General features: G+C 36.6%; 1 protein-coding gene across 1 annotated transcript in view; it reads right to left on the bottom strand.

The window, feature by feature from the left end:
* Nucleotides 1–24,065, bottom strand: part of LOC309590380 (serine/threonine-protein kinase TNNI3K) — a gene marked incomplete at both ends in the record, with an annotated part of 95,859 nt that extends 71,794 nt beyond the window's left edge. Inside the window, 7 exons of the mRNA XM_082311514.1 lie at nucleotides 2,234–2,372; nucleotides 3,862–3,960; nucleotides 13,091–13,201; nucleotides 16,680–16,777; nucleotides 18,301–18,386; nucleotides 23,277–23,385; nucleotides 24,026–24,065. Of these exons, the coding sequence (XP_082167640.1) occupies nucleotides 2,234–2,372; nucleotides 3,862–3,960; nucleotides 13,091–13,201; nucleotides 16,680–16,777; nucleotides 18,301–18,386; nucleotides 23,277–23,385; nucleotides 24,026–24,065 (682 nt within the window). The remainder of the gene's footprint in view (nucleotides 1–2,233; nucleotides 2,373–3,861; nucleotides 3,961–13,090; nucleotides 13,202–16,679; nucleotides 16,778–18,300; nucleotides 18,387–23,276; nucleotides 23,386–24,025) is intronic.
* Nucleotides 24,066–25,045: the final 980 nt, after the last annotated feature.

Raw genomic sequence — 25,045 nt, forward strand, 5'->3', positions numbered from 1 at the left:
ACCAAGTTTCAAAGTGTGCTACTTTGTAAGTAAAAGACTTCCCGCTTCCAGTATACTTTTTTTTTTTTTTTCCCCCAGTGCTGAAAATACTGATTTTCAAGAAAAGAATCTGAAACAGTGTCCCAGATTCTTTTCCTTTTGGAATAAACTATCTAACTGATAGTGAACCTCCCACTGCCTTGTTATGGTGAGTGAACATCTCTTCTTTTCCCCTTCTTTATTATAATTATATCAGTTCAGTGCACACACATCAAGACTGAAACATCAAGAGCTCACTATTGAAAAAAGGACTTACAAATCTGAGTCATGCTGTTTCCCTCGACACTTTTTTTACTGTGCTCGTAGGATGTGTGTACTGTAGGCAAGACTCACAGAGAATATGGTAAATTTATACCTTAAAATCTACCAAAGAAGAGGAAATTGGGGAGAAACACACTCTTTGTGCCATTAGCAGATTAGGAACAGGGGTACATGAATGCTGCTGCTTGTGGCACTACTGGGCATACTGAGCAAGGAAGAAGGCTCATGGGCTCTTGACCCTGCTTTAAAAATTGTTAAGGAATGACAGTGCTTTACAGAGCCAGCACCGAAGACTGTAGGCTTGAGAACACAGAACTTGTGCAAAATGACCACTCAACTGTCCTCTCCTGAAGTCAACTAAGAGGTGTCAGTGGGATAGTGGACCAGGTGACATTAGGAAAGAACTGAGCCTGGCAATTTAACATGTTTTTCAAATGTGGCTATACAACATCCCTTTTTAACCTTCCCCTGTTACACTCTATTGTTTTTACTTCCTGAGTAGATGTGTGCATAGGCTGGAATCAGACACCAAAAAGGATGCTAGATTGAGAAGCAGCAACAGAAGAATTTTGATAACTTCTTGTTCTTTCTATAACATGCAGTATTCTTGCAGCAAATGCTTTTTTAATTTGTTTGTTTGTTTATTTGTTTCTTGTTTTTCCAATTCTGCTTTTCCAAGATCAGATCGTGATATCCCTAGGCAAAACCCTAACCCTATTGAAATTAATGGAAGTTTTGCCATAGACTTCAAGGGGACCAGGATTTTACCTTGTATATTGTGGATATAAGTTAACAAGACTAATGATGTAGTCCAAAGATGTATTAAAAAGCAGTACTTTTGCAAGTAATGTACTGTTCCTTTTCAAAAAACTTTTCTTTCTCTTATTCTGAGGGTAAGTAATTAGTTTCCAAATAATTTTACTGTTGTTTAGTATGTAAGAACCTCTGCATTAATATTCATAATATGCATAAAATTTGACCTCTAAGTTTTAACATTTATAAGACTTTGGAGGATGTGGCCACAAGCATGTATGCACATGCCTATGATGCAAGTGTCACAGCGATGGAAAAGTAAGGCTGGAGTGTGGTATGTTTTGTGCCTTCTACATTGCTGAAACAGCATAAGGAGAGGGAACAAAAGAGTGAGCATAAGAATTTAGCAGTACTACTAGTTGCATGATAATATTAGTTACAATGGAAACTATTGTAAATTGCAGCACATGCAAAATATCCAGCACTGAAATGTAATGTTATAGTCTTACTGGCATCAGTGTGAGATCACCTGTAAAAAGAATGCACAGATTCCTAACTTTCACAGAATATCAAAAGCATGCTAATAGACTTTTGTATCTGTCCAACCCATTACGTCTCACACACACACTTTTTCTTACAGAAAATGTCCCACAATGAAGCGTATGAAGCTTGTGTAGCATAATACAGCACGTGCTAAAAAGATTCCATTTTCTGTGGAATTGTTTGTGAACCATTTGCAATTTCTCATCTGAATTATTTTAAATTACTTGCTGTACAATTTTGACTTAAAATCCTTCATCTGTATCTCATTCCATAGGAGTTCACTTTGCATTGAAGTAATTTTGATTGGAGATACATACCGCAGGGCCGCGTGTTCTCTGATTGGATGAATGTCTCAGTAGTAAGCTATCCCTGTATATTAATCTTAATTTTGTTTTCTGCTGCTGTTTGTCACGTCTAATGTATTAATGGAAACAGAGAATGCACACAAGATGACAAACCAACCGTACTTAAGAAGTGAAGAAAACTCTCCAGCTGCTATTTTTTTGTTTCAGTTGCCCCAAAATGATACATGAACACACATAGACCACATGTTAGGAAGATAAATTCAAGATTAAAGGCCTCACTCTGTCTATAAAATACAATGTTAAAGTTGATTTTTTAAAATATCTTTTCTTACCATCAGCTTTGCTTCCCTCTTCCATCAAGAGCTTTGTAATGTTGAGAAAGCCTTTGGCAGAAGCCAAATGCAGAGGCCTGTCTCCAACTTCACCACTTGCATTCACATCAGCTCCAAACTTTAGTAAGAGGTGAGTTACCTAAATAATTCATCAAGGCTAATTAAAATATCATATGAAAATAAATATTTTGACAAAACCAGGTAGAATATTGCATTAGGTAATACTATAAGTGGCCATCTCTTTAGAGTTAAAACAGGGAGAGGAGATTCAATAGAAAACTCATTTTGAAGTTACATATCTATAAGACTATTAAAATTCTCAAAAGCAAGTGCTCATTCATTCTCTAAAATGTTATGTATGGTAAAGGGCTAGACACAAGATACATGTATTTGTTTAACTGACCAGTCAGCATAATAAAGCAAATGCCCTCAAAGTCTACAAATGTCAGAGCATTAACTTCTTTTCTGATCAGTGTCTCTTATCACAAGAGGACCATATGAGCTTTTAGCATAATTTCACAAGACTGTGACTATTTGTTCAGAAGTGGCTTATGGTAAATAAGCAAACTAATCTCTCAGCCCAACATGCAAGGAGTTTCTTAATGTTACTGGATGATGAGGTGCATATATATGAAAAGAAGGATCTCAGAAACCCATTCATGATTCACACCCTTGCTATCACTCAGCCACAGAAATAGAGAATTTTCAGTCATCATCTGTGCGTCTGGACTCTGTTCTTTCAAAGGCTTTTCCTACAACAACTCCTCAATGCACTCGAAGTAACATGTCACTGAAATGAAAAATGCACTCTACCTAGAGGTCATCCTTTGAAATTTGAAAATATCCCAGAATACATGCTTTTAGCCAAAGAAAGGCATAGGGAATGACTTGCATAAGCCAAAATAGACCCATTATTACATTTCACATAAAAGGGCTATTCAGGGCAAATGACTGGACTGCTAGATTAACCATATGTCAATTATACTTTAGTGAAAGAAAGAGAATTGGGAGGTTCAGTGCCAGCTTTGGTCAGAGTGTCAGATTATGTTTCAATAAGTCTGTGATCTGTGTGAATGAAGCAAGCACAGTTGGACTTGTCACATGCACAGTACCTCATCGAAAATCCTACTCTCTAAATGATATTTTTTTCTGTTAACTTAAAAATGGCCACAATTTAGTTTGTGAATTCCAAGGAAAACCAATAGAATTGCCATTTAATTATTACTGGGAAGTGATGTTCACTTCCTTGGAGAGGCTTAAGATAGTATACTTACATTCCTCATGCACTCTCTGAAATGTGGGATGAATAAGCATCAAATCAAATATGCCTCTGGGTCCAAGTCTGTTTATAAGTTATCAAAGCTAGCCAATCATTTGTTTCAAGTGGTCTAGAGGTGAAGATAGCAATTTTTGCTGGGGTCTAGCACAGAGGATGAAAGTGTAGAAATTTCCTGTTGATACTCAGACTCTTAGAGCAACTAGAGATTGACTTAGAAGCTTAACTTCAGTATGTGAGGCCTTTTCATGGCAGGACCCTCTGGGATGAAAAGCAAAAATATCTAACACAAAACCTATAGTTGCCTCAGTGTTTCACTTCTCAGCTTTCTGAAATTCCCCCATTTAGTTACCTGTTCATGGCCATAATATGCAGCAATATGCAATGGGGTGAAAAAAACTGCATCCTGAACATTCACATAAGCTCCATGCTGCAAAAGAATATCAACAGCCTAGAAGGAAACAAACAGAAAATTCCAATTAGAAGCACTATGTATATGTGGTCAACTAGTAAAACAAGATTTCGAAACCTTACATCACCAGTTTAAAGAAAAGCAAAAAGCCCCAAACAAGCAAGCTATAAAGGTGAAGAACTGTGTACAATATGTAAAAGTGATTAACTTACAATACTTTAACTGTATGTCACCGATGTTTTATAAATAAGCCTGAAAACGTGTTTTCCAGTAAAAAGTATGATTTATGAAGAGGCACAGAAATGACTGTCTGGAGTTTCTCAGAATAACCTTTAATTTTCTTTTAACCATTATGCACAAAGAGCAGTAAACATATCAGAGTTTTTAGAAGTAAAACAAAACAAAACAAAACAAATGAAGGATCCTTTTAAATGTAAATGTGTGAAGGTAAATCCTCAAGCATAATTCCCTTAGTGTGTAAAGACTTCTTTGTATTTTAGAAGATAATAGCCTTTTGGCTTCAATAAACAACCCTAAGTGTTTTCTTTCAAATTTCCACTTTTTTGGTCTTTCAGGAGGCCAATGTTTTCCTGGACAGCTATGAATTACTAAACATTGGCTTTCTGAATAACTGTCAAAATAGAAGTCTGAATGAAACCACTTTGGATTATAGATTGAAGCCTAAGGACTGCTAATTTTTTTGCAGCACGAGGGAGTCTTTAGGCACGCTAAGGGGCTTGTGCCATGGATTATTTGAGTAGTTCTACATATCATTTTGATTAATGTTAATTTTTGAGTCTAATGATGATGAAAGATGCTGGACTGTGAATCACCCACAGTACAGTGAGCAACTGGGAAACACCTCCCTGGCAACTGGAAGAAATAACAAAGAAGGGGAAATGGCCAGCTTCTATGCTATGCTATTTATACCTTTACCTCCCCATTGAGACTTCCACCAATGATGCCAACTAATGCTAGCTGCAATGATGCACATTTCTGTCAATTGCTATCTAAGCTGAGACCACCAAATCATTTCACACATGCAACAATGGGACCAGTCATTTAAATCCATGTCATTCTCAAGTACTCAGAGAATGAAAACCTGTTACCAAGCAACATTTGTGTACTGGGATTATTTCTTTACACAATTTGGATTGAAATATTTTTTTTCCATGGGACTGACTGAATACATTTTGTGTGTAAGGTCCATTCCCTGACATATTCAAGTGTGTCTATTTCCCATTAGTTTTAACCATTTCACTATGGTATCAGCTTAAGCCTCCCCTGAAAGCAGCACTGCAGGGCCATTTCTGTCTCTTCAGAATCCAAGGGCTTCAGCAGGTCCAGCACATTACAGGAGGCACCTAGGTGTTTCAAGGACTAAGCCCTTCTATGGAAGACAGGCTGGAGGATGTGAGGATTGCTGTGTTCCTATGGAATTATTCTTCAACACCTCTCTGAGTACAAATGATAGGGAATGTTGGCCCTCTGTGCCGATACTATTTTCCAGAAGCTAGAAGTATCCTGGGAGTATACTAGGCAGGGACAGGAGCAATTCTGGTGTGAATGGGATAAGTAGTGAGCATCGCCTGTGAGTTAGATCACAAATAAATTTGTCTTTGGCTGCTGTGGTGGTGCTCCAGAGACACGTGAGTTCTGAGCATCTGGCAAGGAAGAAAGTGGAAGCTGGCAGGAGTCAGAGGACTCCTGAATGAATCCAGTCCTGGGGATGAACAGCATCCCCAGCAGCCAGAGCCAGATTCTGTGAATGATGCAGAATCACATAACCATTGAGGTTGGAAGGGAGCTCTGGAGATTGTCCAGTCCAATGAGCCTACATAAAGCAGGGTCTCCAAGAGCAGGTGTCTCAGGGCCATGTCCAGTCAGATTTTGAATATTGTCCAGTCTCTAAGGATGGAGACTCCACAACCTCCCAACTGGAGGTTCCAGTTTCCCAGCTGGAAATCTGTTCCAGTGTTTGAGCACCCTCACAGTAAAAAAGACTTTTCCTCTGTTTAAATGGGATTTCCTGGATTTCAGTTTGTGCCCATTGCCATCCATCCTGTCACTGGGCACCTCTGAGAAGAGTCTGGCTCCCTCTTTACTGCCCCCCTCAGATCTTTGTACACATTGATAAGATCCCCCCAGAACCTTCTCGGCTCCAGGCTGAACAATCCCAGCTCTGTCAGCTTCTCCTTGTATGTCAGATACTCCAATCCTTGAACCGTCTTCACAGTCTTTTGCTGGAGGGTAGCAGTTAAAAAGTTGTACTCTGCTTTGAGGCTAGTATCAAGTTGTGTGCTACAGGGGTCTATACTGGGACCTGTCCTGTGTTTAATACCTTTAGCAGTGGTCCTGGTGGCAGCAATGGAGTGCACTCTCGTCATAGAATCATAGAATCATAGAATTGTCAAGGTTGGAAAAGACCCTTAAGATCATCGAGTCCAACTGTTAACCTAACACTGCCAAGTCCATCTATACCATGTCTTCAAGCACCGTATCTATCCGTTCTTTAAATACCTCCAGGGATGGAGACTCAATCACTTCCCTGGGCAGACTGTTCCAATGCCTGACCACCCTCTCGGTGAAGAAGTTTTTCCTAATATCTAACCTAAACCTCCCCTGGCGCAGCTTGAGGCCGTTTGCTCTCATCCTATCACTCGTTACTAGGGAGGAGACCGACCCCCACCTCGCTACAACCCCCTTTCAGGTAGTTGTAGGGAGCATGCTAACATGTCATGTTAGCAGAGGACATCAAATTATGTCCTCAGTACACTTGAGGGTGGGGCTGCCATCCAGAGGGACCCAGACAGGCTGGAGGAAGGGACCAACATGACCCATACGAAGTTCAACAACAATGAACACAAAACCCTCTACTGCGACAGCACAGGACTGCCTGGAGAGGACCTTGGGACCCTGGTGAACAGCAGGCTGAACTTGAGCCAGCTGGACAGCCTGGCCGCAAAGGCAGCCGGCAGCTTCCTGGGCTGGGTTCACAGTGGCACAGCCCGGAGAATGAGGGAAACAACTGCTCCCCTTTTCCTTGCATAACCAATTTTTAATTCAAAACAATACTTCGAATACTTTGAACAATACTCTTACTTCATAATTTTTCTTCAAATTCTCTTATAAAAGGTTTACTCAGAAGCTTTTTGAACATTCAAGTCAATTACGTTCACTTCAAAGACAACTAATTAAGCTACTCTGAAGGTTAGAAGGAGTCAACAAAATAAAACATAAGACAGACTACATAAGGACTTTGTCTTTTGGACAAGGGCAAGGGATAAGAAATCATCTAAGAAAATAAAATCAATGATTATTGACTTTTTAGCAGGTAAAATTTAAATGAGAAAGCAACTTCAACAATTAAGGCCTTTGCATCAGTGCTAGCCTCTGTACAGCCTTACACTAAAATATCTAAAGAATCTATCATGATTTTCAGAGTTCCTTTATTAATTAAGCTATTAAAATAAAAATATGACTAGTGGCAAGCATTTGCCTAATTCCCTCCAATTTAGCAAGTGTAGATATGATCAGTCATGTCCTGCAAAGTGTCTTTGCTTAAATTATTACAACTCCTAACTCTCCGTTTATCTGTAAGAATTTTAGAACAAACTCTATCAGACTGAATTAAAATACTGCTAAAGGGGGTTCTGAATGTTTTAAATACAACTTGCTGATGAATGTACAATTAATTGTCTTTCTTAGGAAAAAGTCTACTGAAATATTTCACATACGCTCTTCTGTAAGACATGAAGACAGACATCAGAGCAGCAATAAGCTTTTGCAGGTTCTTTTATCTTAGCTGTTCCAATCAGGCAAAACACAGGCCCCAGATAAATCATTAATGAAAGATGCAGGTACTGGTGTATCAAAATATAATGCTCTCACCAGGATTGCTTTTGCTACAGGGTAGCCAAAGAATGAGATTTTTTTTACATTTTGCTGATATTGGTAGATGCTAGACTCAGAATAGTTTAATGTTTTTGTGCAATATTACTAAAGGATAACTGTTCTGGGCAAAGAGATCACTGTGAATTTAACAATACCATAGCTTTAAAATGTTGCATTTACTTTGGCTTCTTCTGGCTTAAAAATGGGTCACAGATAAATTTTCTGCACAGGACGTTCTTGGGCAGAAAGCACAGCTGGAGAAAAGTGTTGTCGAAGTTTGTCATTGTTTTCAGACATGTTCGCATCATCAGGTTAATGTAAGCTCCTTTACTGAGCCACAACTCAATGCTTTTTCACTTGTTTTTGCCAAACACCTCGTGCTCCCATTCATGGGCTGTAAAAGGCTTCTTTCACTTCATTCAATCTGGACAGTTGGCAGCTATTAAAAATAGTTATTGAATTCAAAACTCGTGAGTTCCAGTCCTCTTTGTCACTGCTTGGATCCTCAGACAGGCAAATTTGGAGGATCTTTGGTTCCTCATTATCTTGCAGCTTGTGTAGTCATGTATATTGATGCTGTGTGAATATAATTTCTACATTCCTGGTTCTAGAATGATCCTGAAAAGGTCTGAAAAATTGGTGTCAGATAAAACAAAGGGCTGGGAAGATGCAGGATTAGCATAAAATGCAGGGAATGAAAAAAGAAAATGGTGACTTTATGAACCATTTAAATAGGCTCACATAAATTTAATTTTTCAAGGTTTCTTAAATCATTTGAACATAACTCCTATTACTAGTAAAATTCCAGTAAAGACAGGAGGTGACAAACATGCTGATGTAACATGTGACTTGTAATGAAAAGGGATTTATTACTATAGAAAATCTATAAGATGGGACTAACTCACTTTTCCCCAACAGGTCCTCATTACAAACACATTCACACTTCAGATTCTCAGGTTTGCAGGTTACAAAAATTAAGTAACACTGGTTCATCCTGCCTGCAACCCTCAGTCAGTTCACACATCTGTAGATGTTGTAATCTCAGAATGACAACTTTAATTTACAAAATGAAATAGGCAATAATACCAGTTTTCCAATGCAGTAATACTGAGCAACACATAAATGTGTATGAGACGCATGCATTATTTATTTATCAATGACTTCCCTGGGCTGGAAACATTTAATGTTTTCAAACTATCAGACTTAATGAGAGATTTATTAAACTTATTTGGTGATGTTTCTAATACTGTCATCAGTTTATTTTATAATTTTTCATTAATTTTTCATTCTTCCCATTGAGAACTGCAATTTCCATTAATAGATTAAATAAGCAAACAGCATAGCTTTGGTGAAGTAAAATACAGCACTAAATCATAGAGCAGATGAAATATTTATACACCACACTGGCTCAAATGAGTTGGAACATCCCATTGATGCTGATGGCCTTCAGTATCCTAATTTCAGAGAACTGATCACTCTAGTGGTTTCAGGTGTGGTGATGGAGCGAAAGCCATAGACTGACTCTTCAGGGAAATGGGGAACAAAGCAATTTTTTCCCCCAGTTGTCTCTATCTTTCTCTTAAATATAGTTAGTCCTCTTCTGCGGTAAAAGACTGTTGCATAGATTGATGTGTATACCTCTGCTATTAATTCACTTAATGGTATAAATAATTATTTCACTTATTGAAATTAGGAAGATGACCAAAAATCTATTTTCTCTTTCTTAAATTTATTCTATTTTTTAGGGGGGTTGAAAAAAATATTCCATATTTCCATGAATATTAATGAAATTGTGGAGAAAATAAGCTATTTAATCTAGCAGAGGAGATTCTCAGCTGACTGAAAATTTCAAAGCTATATAAAGAAGGAAAGAAAAATCCTTCACTAGGACTGTAAATCTTCAGTCCCCAGACCAGCAGATGAACCAAATGAGTTATATAGAGTCCCACTCCATTTATGGAGAATACTTCTGATAAAGATCTGATCATTCCCAAGGAAGAAATAAGAGGTTTTTCAAAACCACTCACAATAAGTTATTTCTTATCAAGTTAATGGTCTTATCCTTGTCCGATTCTGAGCACCCTTATTTTTCAATAACCTCAGTAGGAGCTAAAGACATGAGATAAATAGCAGGCCTTCCTTTGACATTTGCAGGACAAGGCCCAGACATTTTAAAAATTACTTGAAGCTCCAATGCAGAGAAAAGTACTTTGTAATTCCCACAGAGGAAACATTAATACATACTCCATAAAAGTGAAAAAGATCATTAAAGAGTTAAGACTCTGGTTAATATCCCCATTATAATACTTGCACAGAACAATTAGATGTGGTGGATCCTTATCTGTTTTTTGGTGATAGGATACACAAGGAAGGATTTCCATTGAACTAATAAAAAGAGCTCTATGTGTACTTGAAGGGAAAGTCACAATGCCCTGTGAGCTCGGGGATGTAATGCTACAACACAAACACCCCCATCCCCACTTGCTCTCAGCCTCGCTTGTGTACAGACACACCGAGGAGCCTCATTCTTCCACCTGGAGAGCTGACCTTCAAAATATAAATGGTTAGCTTGCCCTGCTAGCATGCTTCCTCACTCACCATCTTAAACAGATGCTACAGATTGATTTGTCCCCTGATCATAGTTGGAGTTGCTGACTGAAACACTGAAGGCTAACAGCTTTTTGGTTGAGTTCTGTGGTGTGACCACCCGTAAATTGTTTTAACCTTTTTCAGCTTAACCTTCTTCACACATAGACTCCCTAGGTAATGCAAGGTTGTCACCAACTATGTCTTTATGCATCTTGTCTTTAGCAGGAAGCACAAACATACCTGTCAGATTTAAATAATTTTGGAACTAGTTTGGAGGCTGCAATGTAAAGCTAAATTCACCAGTATCCTCGGTTGCCCCTGATGGCCCACAAGCCTGGGAAAGGTCCCCAGCAGACAAAGTATACATACACCCCCCCCATATACACACAGACACATACATATAGGCTATATATATATATCCCTTAAGAAGGTGAAACAGCATAACATATATTTCCATTAGAAATGGGGGGAACTTTTACATTGACACAGCCCCCTCCTAGGACTTATCATGTACTCATAACACTAACTAGTGCTAAAACTGTTGCTCCAGTAAATCACTGCTTCCTTCATGCTCACAATTAGGCAGCCTTTTGCAGCCAACCTGTACTAGAAAATTTACTAAGGGTATACAGACCTTACTAGCACTTGCAAAAGTACTGGTATGGAAGCTGTTCAGAGCTGGATTTGCAAAGCGTGGCTTGTTTCTCTCAGTGACTGCTTTACTGTTGGTATCATTATTTGCATCAGTGTCCACAGACTCCAAAGAACATTGAGCCCTGCAATGACTACTGTGATGTTAGGTACTGTCTCTATCTATATATATGTGTAGTTAACACAAAAGGTGAAATACTCAAATGTATTAAGTGTAAAAATTTTCAAAGGGTGCCTGGTGCAATTTTCAAAAGCTTCAAAGTAATTCAGATATGTAATTAACTTAATTGGAAATTAAAATCCTGACTGGAAATTCCAGTAGAGATCTATCAGCATCTTTGAAAGCCTAAATAAAATAGAAAATCTGGCATATTGTTACTGACCCACAGATCTGATAATTTCTTCAGACTAAACAGAAACAATAAGTCAAAGAAAATATAAACTGCCTAAACAAAGAAGTATCATCTTCCATCAGCTGAACTTCAGTAGCTAGCCTCATAGTTTCACAGATCAGGTATTTAAATGTTGGCAAATTTCTTGAGATAGATAGTACAGAAAATTCCTAAAGAGTTATCATTTCCCCAATGAAACTGTCTGTTTGATAGGAAATGTCTTTTCTCTCTTTCAATATATAATTATGTAACTATTACTATATGCATATGTATAGTAAACAGTGTGTGTGTGTCTGTGTGTTTGTGTGTGTGTGTATAAGCTGGTTGACTGAAAATGTAGCAGAAGAAATGTCTGTCTTTACATCAATAAGCTCAGTGACTGCTGTAACTTGGGAGTTCATAAGACATGTATTCTTTCTTGCCATATACATACGTAGACGTTGTTCTTTTCTGTTGAAAATCGCACACATGCTTTGTTCTAGTCATCCAGCCAAACTTTTATACTTGAAGTGAATTTATAAGTCTAAGATGCACAACTAAATTAGCATCTTACAGGCAAGTATTAATATAATTTATTTTCCCTCCTTTGTACTTAGTTATTTTTTCTCGCATTTCTTGCTGAATATCTGTCTTTAAAGAATTCTAATGTTTCTGTCTCCATAAATTAGTCCAGCACTCTGTGTAAGTTAACACTTTTACTAAAGCAGAGGACAAAATCTTTGCTTGCTTAATGGACCCAAAGGAGATAAAAAGTGAAGTACCTGAATTCATGAGTACGTTTACAGTCATAAGCCCTTCATTACCCAGGTAATTTTGCACACCCAGTACTTTAAGAGATTAAAAAAATAAATAAATTACACTGAGTGAGCTGTTGCCAGGGTGACAGAAATGAGATGATGTGTGAAATGACTGAACTGAGGTGGTAAATGATAAGAAAAGAGATTCATGACTGACAGCATGTCTAGAAAGGGAAAGGCCTGATTACAGGCATCTAGGGAATCTCATCCCTCTCTTCCTTCCTCTGCTCCCCATAGTGATAAGTCTCCAAACCATAAGAGACTTATCAATATGGATGTTTGAGATTCATGCTATAAATGACTTACCCTGACAACAGTTTTCTCTGTACTAATCTGAAGTATAAAATAGCTCTAAACTGAGAACCTCTGTCCCTCTCTGAAGTGAAAATCACAGAGGTGTGAAGCAGAGCCCATGACACCTAGAAGAGGGAATAAAACTCTTTTACTCTGCTTCCTTCACACTCAGAAAGACAGTATTTGGAAGCTTCACTCCATATTCAGGTTCAGAAATCCTGACGTGTATGAGTGAGTGTGTTTCATTATGTATCTATTGGTTAACACTTCTGATATTTAGAAAACAATACCATTTATTGCCAAGATTTTAAAGACATTTATATAAAGGTAAGAGATGTACAAACAGATCTATGTCCTTTGTGCATATTTGTTCTATGTAAAAATATATGCACAGATATAATTTTCACACAAGGTCCAAAAAAATTAAATAAAATTTAGCTGTACTAAACCAATTCTGAGTTTTGTTTTGAATGGCATCAATCTAAAATAAAATGACCTGCTAATATTAGCACTCACTTATATAATTTCCTGCATAGAAAAGGAGAAACATACCTTATGATGACCTGCGATTGTGGCAATGTGAAGGGCTGTCAAAGCTCCATACCCAACTTGCTGAATGTCAGCTCCACCATGCAGCAGCGCTGTTAACAGTTCTGCATTGTCCTAAACGGTATGCATTTAAAACATGTTATTTCTGCAACACAGCTCCAACAATTGCAGGGAGGGAGCCAAAGAGAACTGTATATATCTAGGCCTCCCCAGCTATTACACTGCTGCATTTCAAGAAAAGGGACTGAACATGACCCCAGGAGCACAAGAGTGCAAGGAAAGGAGTGAAGACTTGTCCTGGGCACCAGAAGTTCCTCTTTTGCTATACTGAAGCCTGTATCTTTAAAAACCAGTCTCTATTCTGATTTTATGATGTCTTTAAAGATCTCCCAGTCTCCAAGCCATTATTAAGTACTCACAAAATCTGTTTCAGTGTCAAAACATTACAGTACCTAACATAGAAGAAGGGTACCTGAGGAGCTTCCAGGTTAAATATATAGCTTGTATGACAAATTCTGAACTGTGAGCTTATTTTTCATGTTGTTTCACTTCTTTCCTGTCATGCACACAGTTTTTGCTATGACTTTTTCCAGGTATAACAACAGCAATGGGCACTATCAAATGATAGTAATAAAAATAAACTTGAGAAACACATTAAGAGTCGTAATGCCCAGGCTATACGACTGTTAATAAATCCTCCTTTACAAATAGTGAAGTTAAACACAGAGAAGTGAAATGATTTGTTTGGGGGCAGTGGCAGAACTTGCAGGAGAAACTAGGCTATCTTTCTCACCATCACTTGTTCTAACTGCACCAACTACAGCTATCATAATTTTCAGTTCTTGGGGATCTGCCTTCCATCATCATCCAGCCCAGAGATGAGCCTTCCCCATTCATTTTTATTGTTTCCTACGAACAAATACACACAGCACAGGAGCAAAAGAGATGTTAAAAGCTCCAAACTTCCTTCTCTACCTCTTTGAAGCAGACACTAAAAGAAGGGCAAGAATGAATCAATGCCAGAGAAGCAGCAATCAAAATGTGTCTGTGAAAGCATAACATTTGTTCATACTGAAATGGTTTTCCTATTTCCAGGAAATATTAGGAATTTATCTTTGACAATAATGGACAGTAAACGTTTATACCACTTTTCCTGTCAAATAGTTTTACATCATGAAGCATGGTACTTGGTTGCATAATGGATTGGACATTAAGCAGCCTGGGAAGAAAGGCTGAGTTTGAATTATCTAGAAATGTTCTGTTCTAATTAGTGACTTGGTCCAGTTTTCCTAGTTCTGTTTAACTGTTATGAAATGCCACAAAATATTCAGATTATACATAAGAGGTCAAGGAGTTTCACAAGAATTGCCCTGTCTCAATAGATACTGCTTTATTGTTTCTGAGGTCTCTCTAGGCTCCTTTATATTTCACTTAGAAAAGAACTATAATACAAGAAAAGCTGTCATTAGGTAACTCATGGTAAATCTTAAAGTCTTAAAATGTCACTTATGGGAGAAATGTTATACTGCATTTTATTTTAGATCCCAAAATTCACACTAGTTTGCTTATCTTTGTGCAACCTGAAAAATATGTTGGATGTTGTATCACATCAATTGAGTGATTAAGTAAGTTGCTGATATAGTTTTTTGCCTAAGTGGATGCAAGAGATTTATCAACTTTACAGTGCAGGGAAAACAGGCAAAACAAGATTCGATAGCAAAATGAAAACTATTCCCAAGTAATGAAAACATCCTAGCAATACATTATAAAAGTCCATTTAAACAAAGGAATTTTTATGTTCAGCTAAATTATTAATTGGAAGCCATTCACTGAGATTGACATTAAAGAAAGGCTGAGAAATTCTTTCTAAGGCAATTGGCTAATTATGCAACATTGCACATGGGGGAAAGTTTATTTTATGATTGCTGTAAACCATCGCTTCATCCCATGATGTATAAGATTTGATTATTGTCATCATTTTATAGCTTGCATAGCTAATTGGTACCAGTGGTTGTAAAATCGAACTAACACAGGAATTCCAAGACATAATGCAAGATATAGCAAGTGCTCATATTATATTAACTGGGAGAGGAAGGTAGCTTAAGGTGTAAATATACAGAGTTAAGCCTTGGAGATGCAGAGCATAAGACATCCATGGCATCCACAGCATATCATAACTTTCAGGTATCCAGCCCCATGACTGAGTCTTCAGCCTATTTAATGACCACCTCTCTACACACACCTGGGGCACGTTCAGAGTTCCAGTGATGGGATTCATGAAATCCAGCATTTGGAATAGAAATTGGCTTAGCTTGTCCATAGCAAGCATTGGAAATAGGAGGGTGTCTTTCTTCCCACCTTCAGACAAAATTACAAAAGCTGCTGCTTGCATCTCTTCTTTCTTTTCACTCCTACCCCCCTCTACAATAGCTAAAACATTGCTACATTGGTGGTTCAGTGTCTTCCTCACACAAATAATACTCATGACTGTATGCCACGTGTCCCAGACAATATTGTCATTACTCAACATATATTAGGCTTTCCCTTCACTCTCCCTGTTCTAATGACCCTCCCATTCTTTTCCACGGGAAAGCTGATTGCATGCTCACTCCAGGACAGCCATAGCTTGCTGATTGGCAATATGAGTTTTAATTCTCTCCAAGAGAGACTTTAGTCTTCTCTCTGGACAAATATTCCAATTATCAGATTATTACCTAATAGAAGGTGATCTTTTGGAGGAGATTAACTGTGACTGTGACTATTCCTGCTGCATTTGGAATTGGGTATTTGGATTAAAGACCATCTACCACATCTGTGTCCTCTTGCAACAGAGTGAGGAACACCACTTATGGATCAAGAGTGGCACAGAGGTGCCAACCTACTTAAACTTCTATCAGCTTTGAACATGCAGCAAATCAGAACGGTATCTGCAATGAGAGCTTTGCAGAAGAAATAGAGGCTGTTATGACCTTGTGGCACCTATGGGATATATAAGGGTCGAACATTACAGTCTAGAATATAAATTCCTAAATTTGATCCGAGTTCCCTCTAAAAAGAGAAGTGCTTTTGGGGCTAGCCTATACATGGATTAAGTTTCTAAGATGCTCCATCTCAAAATAAGAATCATAACAATTCTTTAAGAAAATGCTGTCTTTGTTCACTTTATTCCTTGTTACTGTTATTGTTGAGTCTTAAAATATAAATATAATAGTGAAGAAAATTAATATTGAAGGTGAATGTGGAACTTGAGGAGGAACAACGAAAAAGAAGCAAAAAAGAAAGAAATTGTAAAATAAAGTCCTTTGAGATTGTTTCTATTAATAGCTATAATAATAAAATAACACTCCTCTATCTTGAGTTGCATTGCATGATTTAATCAATATTTCCAAAGCAATATCATATCCTCATGGATGATATTGCTAAAGAACATGCTGATTTCCTGTGCTCTTTATAGGTCATTTTCCTATGCACTGTAAATATGAAATTTATATTTTCAACAGAAGTAGCAACTAGAGAGTTCAACTAGATAGTTCAGACAAATAAGCTGCTCAGTTCTGATTTCTTTTCATCATTTCTGTTCAAAATAATTTACCTTATAAGCTGCCAAGTGCAGAGCTGTAAATCCATTTCTTGTTAATCTGGATGGGCGCAATCCTTTCAGCATAAGAGTTCTAATATGTGATTTGTTGCCTTTAGAAAGAAAATTGGAAAGCAAAGTCATTTACAGAAAAGAACATGCAGATGAAGTAAGAAACTTCTGTGTGAGTTTGAAAGCAGAGAAATAATAGGTAGCTCATCTGCTGACCTGAAGCAAGTCATAAAATATATTTCATGAAACCTCAAAATGGAATTAGGCACCATGTCTTTATCCGCTGGGACAGCTGCAGATCTGGCCATGTACTGGCTCACTGTTTGTTCACACTTTAATAAGGATTTGTTAAGTAGAGTTGAACTTCTAAAGAAGTAAAGTCCTCTTTTAATATCCAGACCATGCTGCAAAGAAATCCATAAACTAGCAGATGCTTCCAGAATCTCTGGTTTCTCAGACACTTAACTCCTTTGCCCCTTCAGAATGGAAGCACTGCTCTCCCTCTCTAGTCAACATTATTACACGGACAGTCATTTTGAGGGATGCTAATCAATGTCAGCATGGGCAAGCAGCTTTATCCTTACCTTTCTGATGCACAGTGATGATCTCAAAAAATGTAGCTGCCTTCTGAATACTTATGACAGTAATCAAGGACAATGTTGGATCTAATAGCTTCTCTCCCTCCTTCAAGTACCGTACCTAACTAATTAACATTGTATGTTTGCTTAAACTTCCTCTCAGCAATCCTGCCAATTGCTCTAATGTTACCAGGTACTGATACCATCTTTGGATATGATCTTGCACTCTCTGAAATTAAAAGTAAAGATCCACTTGGTTTTCAGCAGAGCAGGTCCTCCTTCATGATAGCATCTAACTAAGACTGAGCAAATGATTTATACATGAAACTGTAGGGTAAAATTCTCTTTGCCTCTCTCAGCCAATTTCTGCTGAAAATTGTATAACAAGTGCAAAGTGTGTGCATGAACTAATGACTCATTATGTGGATAACAGAGCAGCAATGTGGATCAGAGTGGAAAATTTCACCATCATCGTGTTTTTATGAACATCCCAGAAGACATCTTGCACTCTTCTTGCATGCTCTGATTTGCTATCTGCAAAAATCCTATCAGCTGATATTTTTCACTGAAGCATTTGAGTTATTCTTCTTTTAATCACCATGAAATAAAATACAGGCATTTTTGTTATACTAGAAAAATAGATGTTGTATGTATGGCAAAGTATTGCTAAAACTACCTCCCTAGCCTGAAGTCTATACCATGTACTGAATACGGAAAAGTAGAGGAAGACTAGATGAGTATGGATTGATTAACAAATGCGTATAGAAAGTAATTTTGAATTAGTTGAACACCTGTAGCAAAACATGCTACATTATCAACCAAAACATTTCTTGGGCTGAAGAATCAGCCGTAATGGGGTTCAGTGTAACTGGATTCAACCCCCTTGCCAATAGAGTTTAGAGTAATGCTTACTTATCCAACTGTCAACAAGGACAACACAGAAAGAAATTCACTGAAAATATAATCTTCCTGACAGTTATTAGACAGAACGAATCAGTAGCCATGTAAATAAAATGTTTAAAGAATATCATATTTCAAATACATACCCCCACATATGCAACATAAATGAAGAAGAGAAAGCCCATTTTCTGTGCGGTAATTTAAATTTACTTTGCAGAAGGCTTCATCAGAGCTGAAAAAAGACATTTTACAGATGATTACTGTGTTCATCCTTTAGCACAGTTTCTTTCATTTGGAAAAAATTTAAAAGAGAAACCTCAATAAATTTTTTCTTGAGACACAGGGCTAAATTTATACCAGTTTACACTTTGTAAATCTAGAAATACTTTACTGATATCAAGTGAGTAGTCCAGATTTATTGTTTTCTGAACAATCCTGCTATTCAGTCACAGTCTATACATTCTAAATTCAGCTAAATTAGAGAAAAAAAGAGGAAAGACTCTTTAGAAATATAAACAATCCATACAAAACCAGTTTCTTTATTGATGCAATAATAACTGAGAAATATTTTAAAAATCTATATATTTGTTCTAAAATAAAGAGCAGGACATGCGCAGAACTAGAGGCAAACAAGCCAAGTCAAAAGAATAACCAGAAAAATCCTTTCAGAAAGTAAGTTTATGTTCCCCAAATGAGATCATAGAAACACTACACAATCAATACATGGAAACATTTATATGAAAACGCTACAGAAGCACGTACACAGAAGGAAGGTAAGCAAAGCTTAGACAAAAAAATGGCAATGATTAAAGGAAAAATGTTTCTAAAGCATTTTGAGGAATGAAGTAGTCTTTCTAAAAGTTACATTTCTGGCTGAGGATTTGCAGTTCTAATGGTACACTAAGTCCTAAGAAGATCTGTGGGTGTCTGAGACCTGAGAGGACAGGACAGGAGGGGCTGGAGCAAGGCAGAGAAGCAGCTGTGCCAGGATGAGACTCTCTCCTTTGCTCGAAACACCCATTACTGACAGTTACTTTAAGGCATCAGAAGGAACATGGAGCCCGCAGTGTTCAGCAGACTGGTATAATTTTATAGCACTGTTTTTCTGCTTAGGTTTATTGCACTGGAATGTGATATATTTTAAACAGAATTTTAAAATAATTTATAGAATTTTAAAATAATTTATAGGTCCTCATTTTGACTTCCCATTAACTTGTATTTCTGGTTTTGATATAAAAAATTAAAATATTACAGTTTGTACTCATATCCTACTAAGGAAAGGCATGTTTGCACTTAAAATACTCAGACAACTAAATGTCATTACATATTGTGACATTGACAAAATGAAGCTCCATGTAATGTTTAATTTTCTTCCACATTTTTGGTACAGTGTTACATTTTTATATAGCTTAATGATTTAATGGCGCTTTCTAGGCCACACAAGGATGAAATGAATAATTAAAATTAAGTGATTATTATTAATACATTTCTAACATAATAACTCTTAAATAGCATCCATACCAAGTCTAACAACTAACTCATTAAAAGACATTCAGCATTTGTATTTGATGCTCTGTTCTTTAGCAAAAAAAAAAAACCCATACATAAAAATGTTACAACCTATGTAATTTTATAATTCATTAATTTCCATTCTCCTTTTCCTGTCATACAACATCTGTCAAAGCTCAAAAATAAAAAGTACTTCATAAAATAAAGCTAGAAAAGTTGGGAGTAAGGGGAATGGATAGTAACCTAAAGATACTTCTAGTTTTACAAAGAAACATGAACAGTATCTTTGTATAAGATTGTGCACAATGCAACTGGACATCTTTATTTCACATAGTTAATGCTCATTATATTATGAGAGAGCAGTGACCTCTCCATAGCTAGAGCTATACCCACCTCTGGTTGTAAGTCCTATCTAAATATGCATTGTAGCTTTACTTGAAAACCTCCTGAATGCCTGAAGTGTCACATGTATTTTTTAAACAGTGAAGAGAGATTCTGAAAAGTGTGAAGGAAAATGAAAATTCTATTTTTACTTACAGATTGTTGAATGATTACCATACTTGAACATTTGAGCTTTTGTCATCGAGTCTCATGGGTTTCCTTTAGCACAGACTGACTTGTTAGTGCTCCGTCAAACATTCTAAGTAATTACATTTCATGAAAATTAAATACACATAGCAATTAATATTTTTGCGGAGAATGCCAATTTGGGTCTGTAGAGAGAAGTTTAGGTTTTTTTCCATTCGTTATCAATATAACAATGATCATGGTTTAGCAGAACACTTATATTTATATATCTATAAATCCACCCTGACTGAGTAGCACTGTTAAACATATTTAACATGGTTACAGTTAAAAATAAGGTTTTAATACTTCTCTCTCTCTTAAAAATATAAAACTATGCAAAGTTCCCCTTAGGAAGATGATCTCTGTTAAGCAAGGTGACACTTAGGCCTCTTCTTTCAATAAATATTTCAATAATTTATTCTTTAAATAGAATTTAAAACGCAGACAAAGCCAGAGACTTGTCTTTACTTCTGTTCTCTTAGTTAAGTCTATCCTAAAATAAATTCTGGTTGTTCAATGTGAGTTATCATTCTAAACCAGGAATAAAAACTGTGTTTTCATATTCTTTTTCATGAAGTGTGACAAAATTAATTTGGAAGCGTTAAACCACTGCATTTTTCTGGGTTTTATTCTGAAAGAAACCATTTTAACTTCCAGAATTTGAAAGTTAGTTGCTTTTCCAGTTTAGTGGAGTGGTTTGAGAGCTATCAAATTGCAAAGTGACACATTATAACACACAGAAACTGTGGTTTGTGTTCTCAGTGTGTTCTTTAGAGGGTAGGCTTCAGGACAGGATCTCCTCCATGCTGAGGTATCCAGTGCCATGACCATTGCAATCACTCAGAGACTAGGCAGAATGAGGAGCACCCATATTGCAGTACAGGAGGAGTGCGTCTCCAGGAATGTCCGTCCATGGAAGAAAATGGTGGTGTGAATTACAGATGTACAAAGTATTGTGCTGGTAAGTAAATAATTTAGTCATTCTAACTCAAATTAAATGAATTGTAATTAAATAATAAATATGCAAAATTTAAATATTTTTCTTGTGAGAAATTTTGACAATTTTTTTCTCATAAAAATTAGCTTTTTGGAAAATACTTTTCCTATTCAAAAGACCACTCTGATGGAAAATTCTGACTTCCTGATGTCAATACTGAGTGTTTTATAACGTTCAGGAACAGTGCATGATGTGAAAAGGATATGGGCCTGATAAAAATAGAGCATAGCATTTATTTATAAATGCAAAAAATGGACTTATTTTGCCAAAACTGTGTGCCTCAGTGAGATTAATTCTTACATCAGTCTAGATTTTCATATGCATTCTTTAGAAGATGGGTATCGTGTTAAGGAAGCTCATTTTTTTGTGTTCTAAATGTAAACTGCTTCTGTACAGAACATTTTTTTCACATATTATAGTCACATTTACCTTTGTTTGTTGACAGCCCTTCAGCTACCACTTCCACTTTACTAATGTGGAAAATGTTTTGCTCAGTAAAAATAAAATTTCTTTCTTCAAATATGTTTTATCTTTGTGTGATTCTTCTCTGACATACTGTGATTAATGATAGTGATATAAGGCTCATCTATTCTTCAGGTTTTCCTTCAGGGGCAATTGAGGAAAAAATAAATTCCAGGTTCTGAGAAAAAAGTCCTTTCAGTTAACTTGTCTTTGCTGTAACATGTTGGGTATGCATGGATGTACATACGGTATGTATCGATGCGCTGTGGTGACTGCATGGTAGAATGGATTGCTTTGTTTGAAGGATGAATTCTGCAAGTCTCAAAATCACAGAATATTATCGTGCTGTAAAGTCATGTCTCAAGTTCAATTTCATGTCTTCAATTTTTGTCTTTAGAATTACATTAAAAATTCATATTCCTAGCACTTAATATGTGGTTAAGAATCCAGGTTTTACCATTTTCGCTATATACTTAAATTTTCCTCTTCTCCCAGTTTGAAAACTAATATTAAAAAGTTTCAGTTTGTTTTCTTAATGATATTCAATTTTAATATGATTCGAGTTCTTATAAACTGGCAAAATGTTAATGTTTTTGTGCGAAAATATTGCAAGGAAAGTTTTATATATTAAAAGCCGTGATTAAAAGGCCTATATTGAAAATGAAAACTAGCTCCAATGACTACATTCAGGGCCCAGTTTTATCGAGGTGTCCTCCTAATTCTTTTCTGAAGACATAATTACATGTTTTAGGGAGATGAAATTCTGACTTTTTATTTTTAGGGTGGTCTTTTTAGGAAATCATTGCACTAATAGCTCTTAGAAGTATAGAAGTACCATACTGGATCATGGCCAAAGTGGTCAGCACATTGCAGTGAAACCCCAATGTTGTCTTTCACTTAACAGGCTCAAACAGTGATAATTATACTAGCTGAAAGTGAGCATGATGAATAATTTATATGACCAGTTTGGCTTTTTTGAGCTTGTGATTTATTTCTGAATAGAATCCCCTATTTTTTCAAGCGGTTTTGATGTCGAAATTATTTACCTGATCATTTTCTTAATTTATTCACAGCCAATGAGCTGTGTGTTTTTTCTATTTGAACTTTTCAGATAATGAACATGTAAGTATGTTACTTGGTTGGGTGAACTTGATTGTTAGCATGTGCTGTCCTGAGAAAGTGATTACAATCATGAATCTGAAATCCACTGTCAGAAGATAATCTGCTTTTGTGTTTGTTTAAAATTCATTACTTCAGCAATATTCCTGTCTGAAGAAATACATTAGCAAAGCTGAAAAGTACACAACAAAATTAGACATCCCATTAAAGCTAATTCATTTACAAAAGCATGTAGGCATTTGTTATAAAATATTGGCACTAGTAATTAACAGCCACTAATTTTGGTACTATGCTGTGGGACTCTGGCCCAGAACTGTGATGACATACTCCCAAAAATAGACATTACAAAGCATGCATTCCATAGGTGAGAAACTCCTTCCACGAGAAAACATGTGAAACTGAAAATACTGTTTAATAGCAAATACTCATTTAAAAGAAATTCATAAACAGGTTTCCAGAACATTTTACCTAAAAACATGCTTCAGTTCTGCCAGCTCCTTTTCTTTGATTTCCAGGTCATCTTCTAATCGTTCTATGATTATAGCATATGATTCACTAACTTTCTTCTTCCATTCATCTAACAACAAAAAACCCGTGATTCGTAAAACACTTCAAAATGTATAAAAAACAGGAACTCAAATCATAATGTCCCAGTAACCAAAACACTTGATTGTTAAACACTCAATTGTACACTGTTCCATATATTTTTCTATTGAAGTATGAAAGTTTAAAATATTGCAGCTACTAAACTGTCATTGTTGCAACCAATACAGACACATATATACTGATTTCATAGACAACTAATACATATGAATCCTTATCAGAAATATTTTTAAATTGAACAAAAGAAAACTTAAACCTTAGATTGCATTTGATAGTTCTTACTTCCTAAATGTTAGCATAGACACACAACATAAAAAGGTTGGAAGTTTAAAGGTTTTTCTAATGAAGTATAAGTTAAATCAACATAATAATCTAAGTTAATATGATCTTATACGATTGCACAAAAAAAAAAATTAGTTTACTAGCTTTCTGTCTTCTTTTACAGACTATATATGTGATTTGGGTTAAGCCATTCTTCTTGTAAACCAAGAACAATACAATACCTTATCCTTGAACTCAAGAGTAAATTAGCCATGAGTTATTTCCTGAAATATCATTTGCTTCTTGTAGATGGATGCATGATATATTGCATTTAAATAAGCAACATTAATTACCGGTGCAAGTTTGGGTTGGTCTAGATTTATAATTTCCCATTTGTCCAATATATCTTCTTTGTTTCAGCAAAGTTCTTGCAGTAATATGATTCCTTGTTCAAGAGCAGTGACAGTCCTACTGAAAAATGCTTTTGATAGTCTCTGGCTAAAAATAAACCCTGTGCCAAATGGAATGTCATGCAACAATGATACGGAGCAAAACAATCTGTGCTGTCAACTGTAAAAAAATAATAAAGGTACCTAATCAGCTTGCTTAAAAATCTACTGTCTGTTTCAACAGAAACATTTGCTTTCATCTGTTGAATACCTAAAACTGGTGGGAAGCAGGTAATTTGGCAGCTTGCTAGCAGTTTTGTAGAGAAAAAGGAATATAAGAAGCTGAATCCCAAGCATAATTTCGGGATCCCCAAGGAGTGCTGGGGGTCCCCAGTTTGGAGAGGCCAGAGATGATCTCAACTCATAACACTAAAATGTATCCTAACATGTGGGATGGGTTTGGAGCACCTGGGTATTTTAGTTATGAAGTGCAAGTTGTGTCGTATCAGAGAGTACAGATGTTTTGTGGTTTGGTAATATTTGTACATGTTGTTATGCCAAGGAAGTCTCACTGAATTAGACGAGGAAATGAGCTGGCGGTCAGGAGTTCAGTACATTTACTTTGTGTTCTTCTGTGAGCACATGCCGAACCACCACAGAGATTACCCTCCTTGCACCAACAGGCAGCAGCAACTCAGCTGGCTAAACCAGCAATCAGACTGCTAATGAAGGATGTGAGCTGGAGGAAGCCAGGCTGGTCACCACTTACAGACTTACAATAAAGGGAGGAGACTCTTGAGGTCATTTTGCTGCTGCTCCTGCTTTGGTAGAATTTCTCCAGAAATGAATGAGGACACAATCAAGCTGCTTTGTTCGTATTCCAAGCAGATCATGTACAAGACAGCTAAGGACCAGGATCTATGTAGATACGTAACTAAATCCTGTGCTCAATCTAATTTGTCCTGTTTGTTAGTATTTTATCTT

This window comes from Platalea leucorodia, assembly GCF_965183815.1.
Source record: "Platalea leucorodia genome assembly, chromosome: 5".
In the NCBI taxonomy this organism is placed as follows: Eukaryota; Metazoa; Chordata; class Aves; order Pelecaniformes; family Threskiornithidae; genus Platalea; species Platalea leucorodia.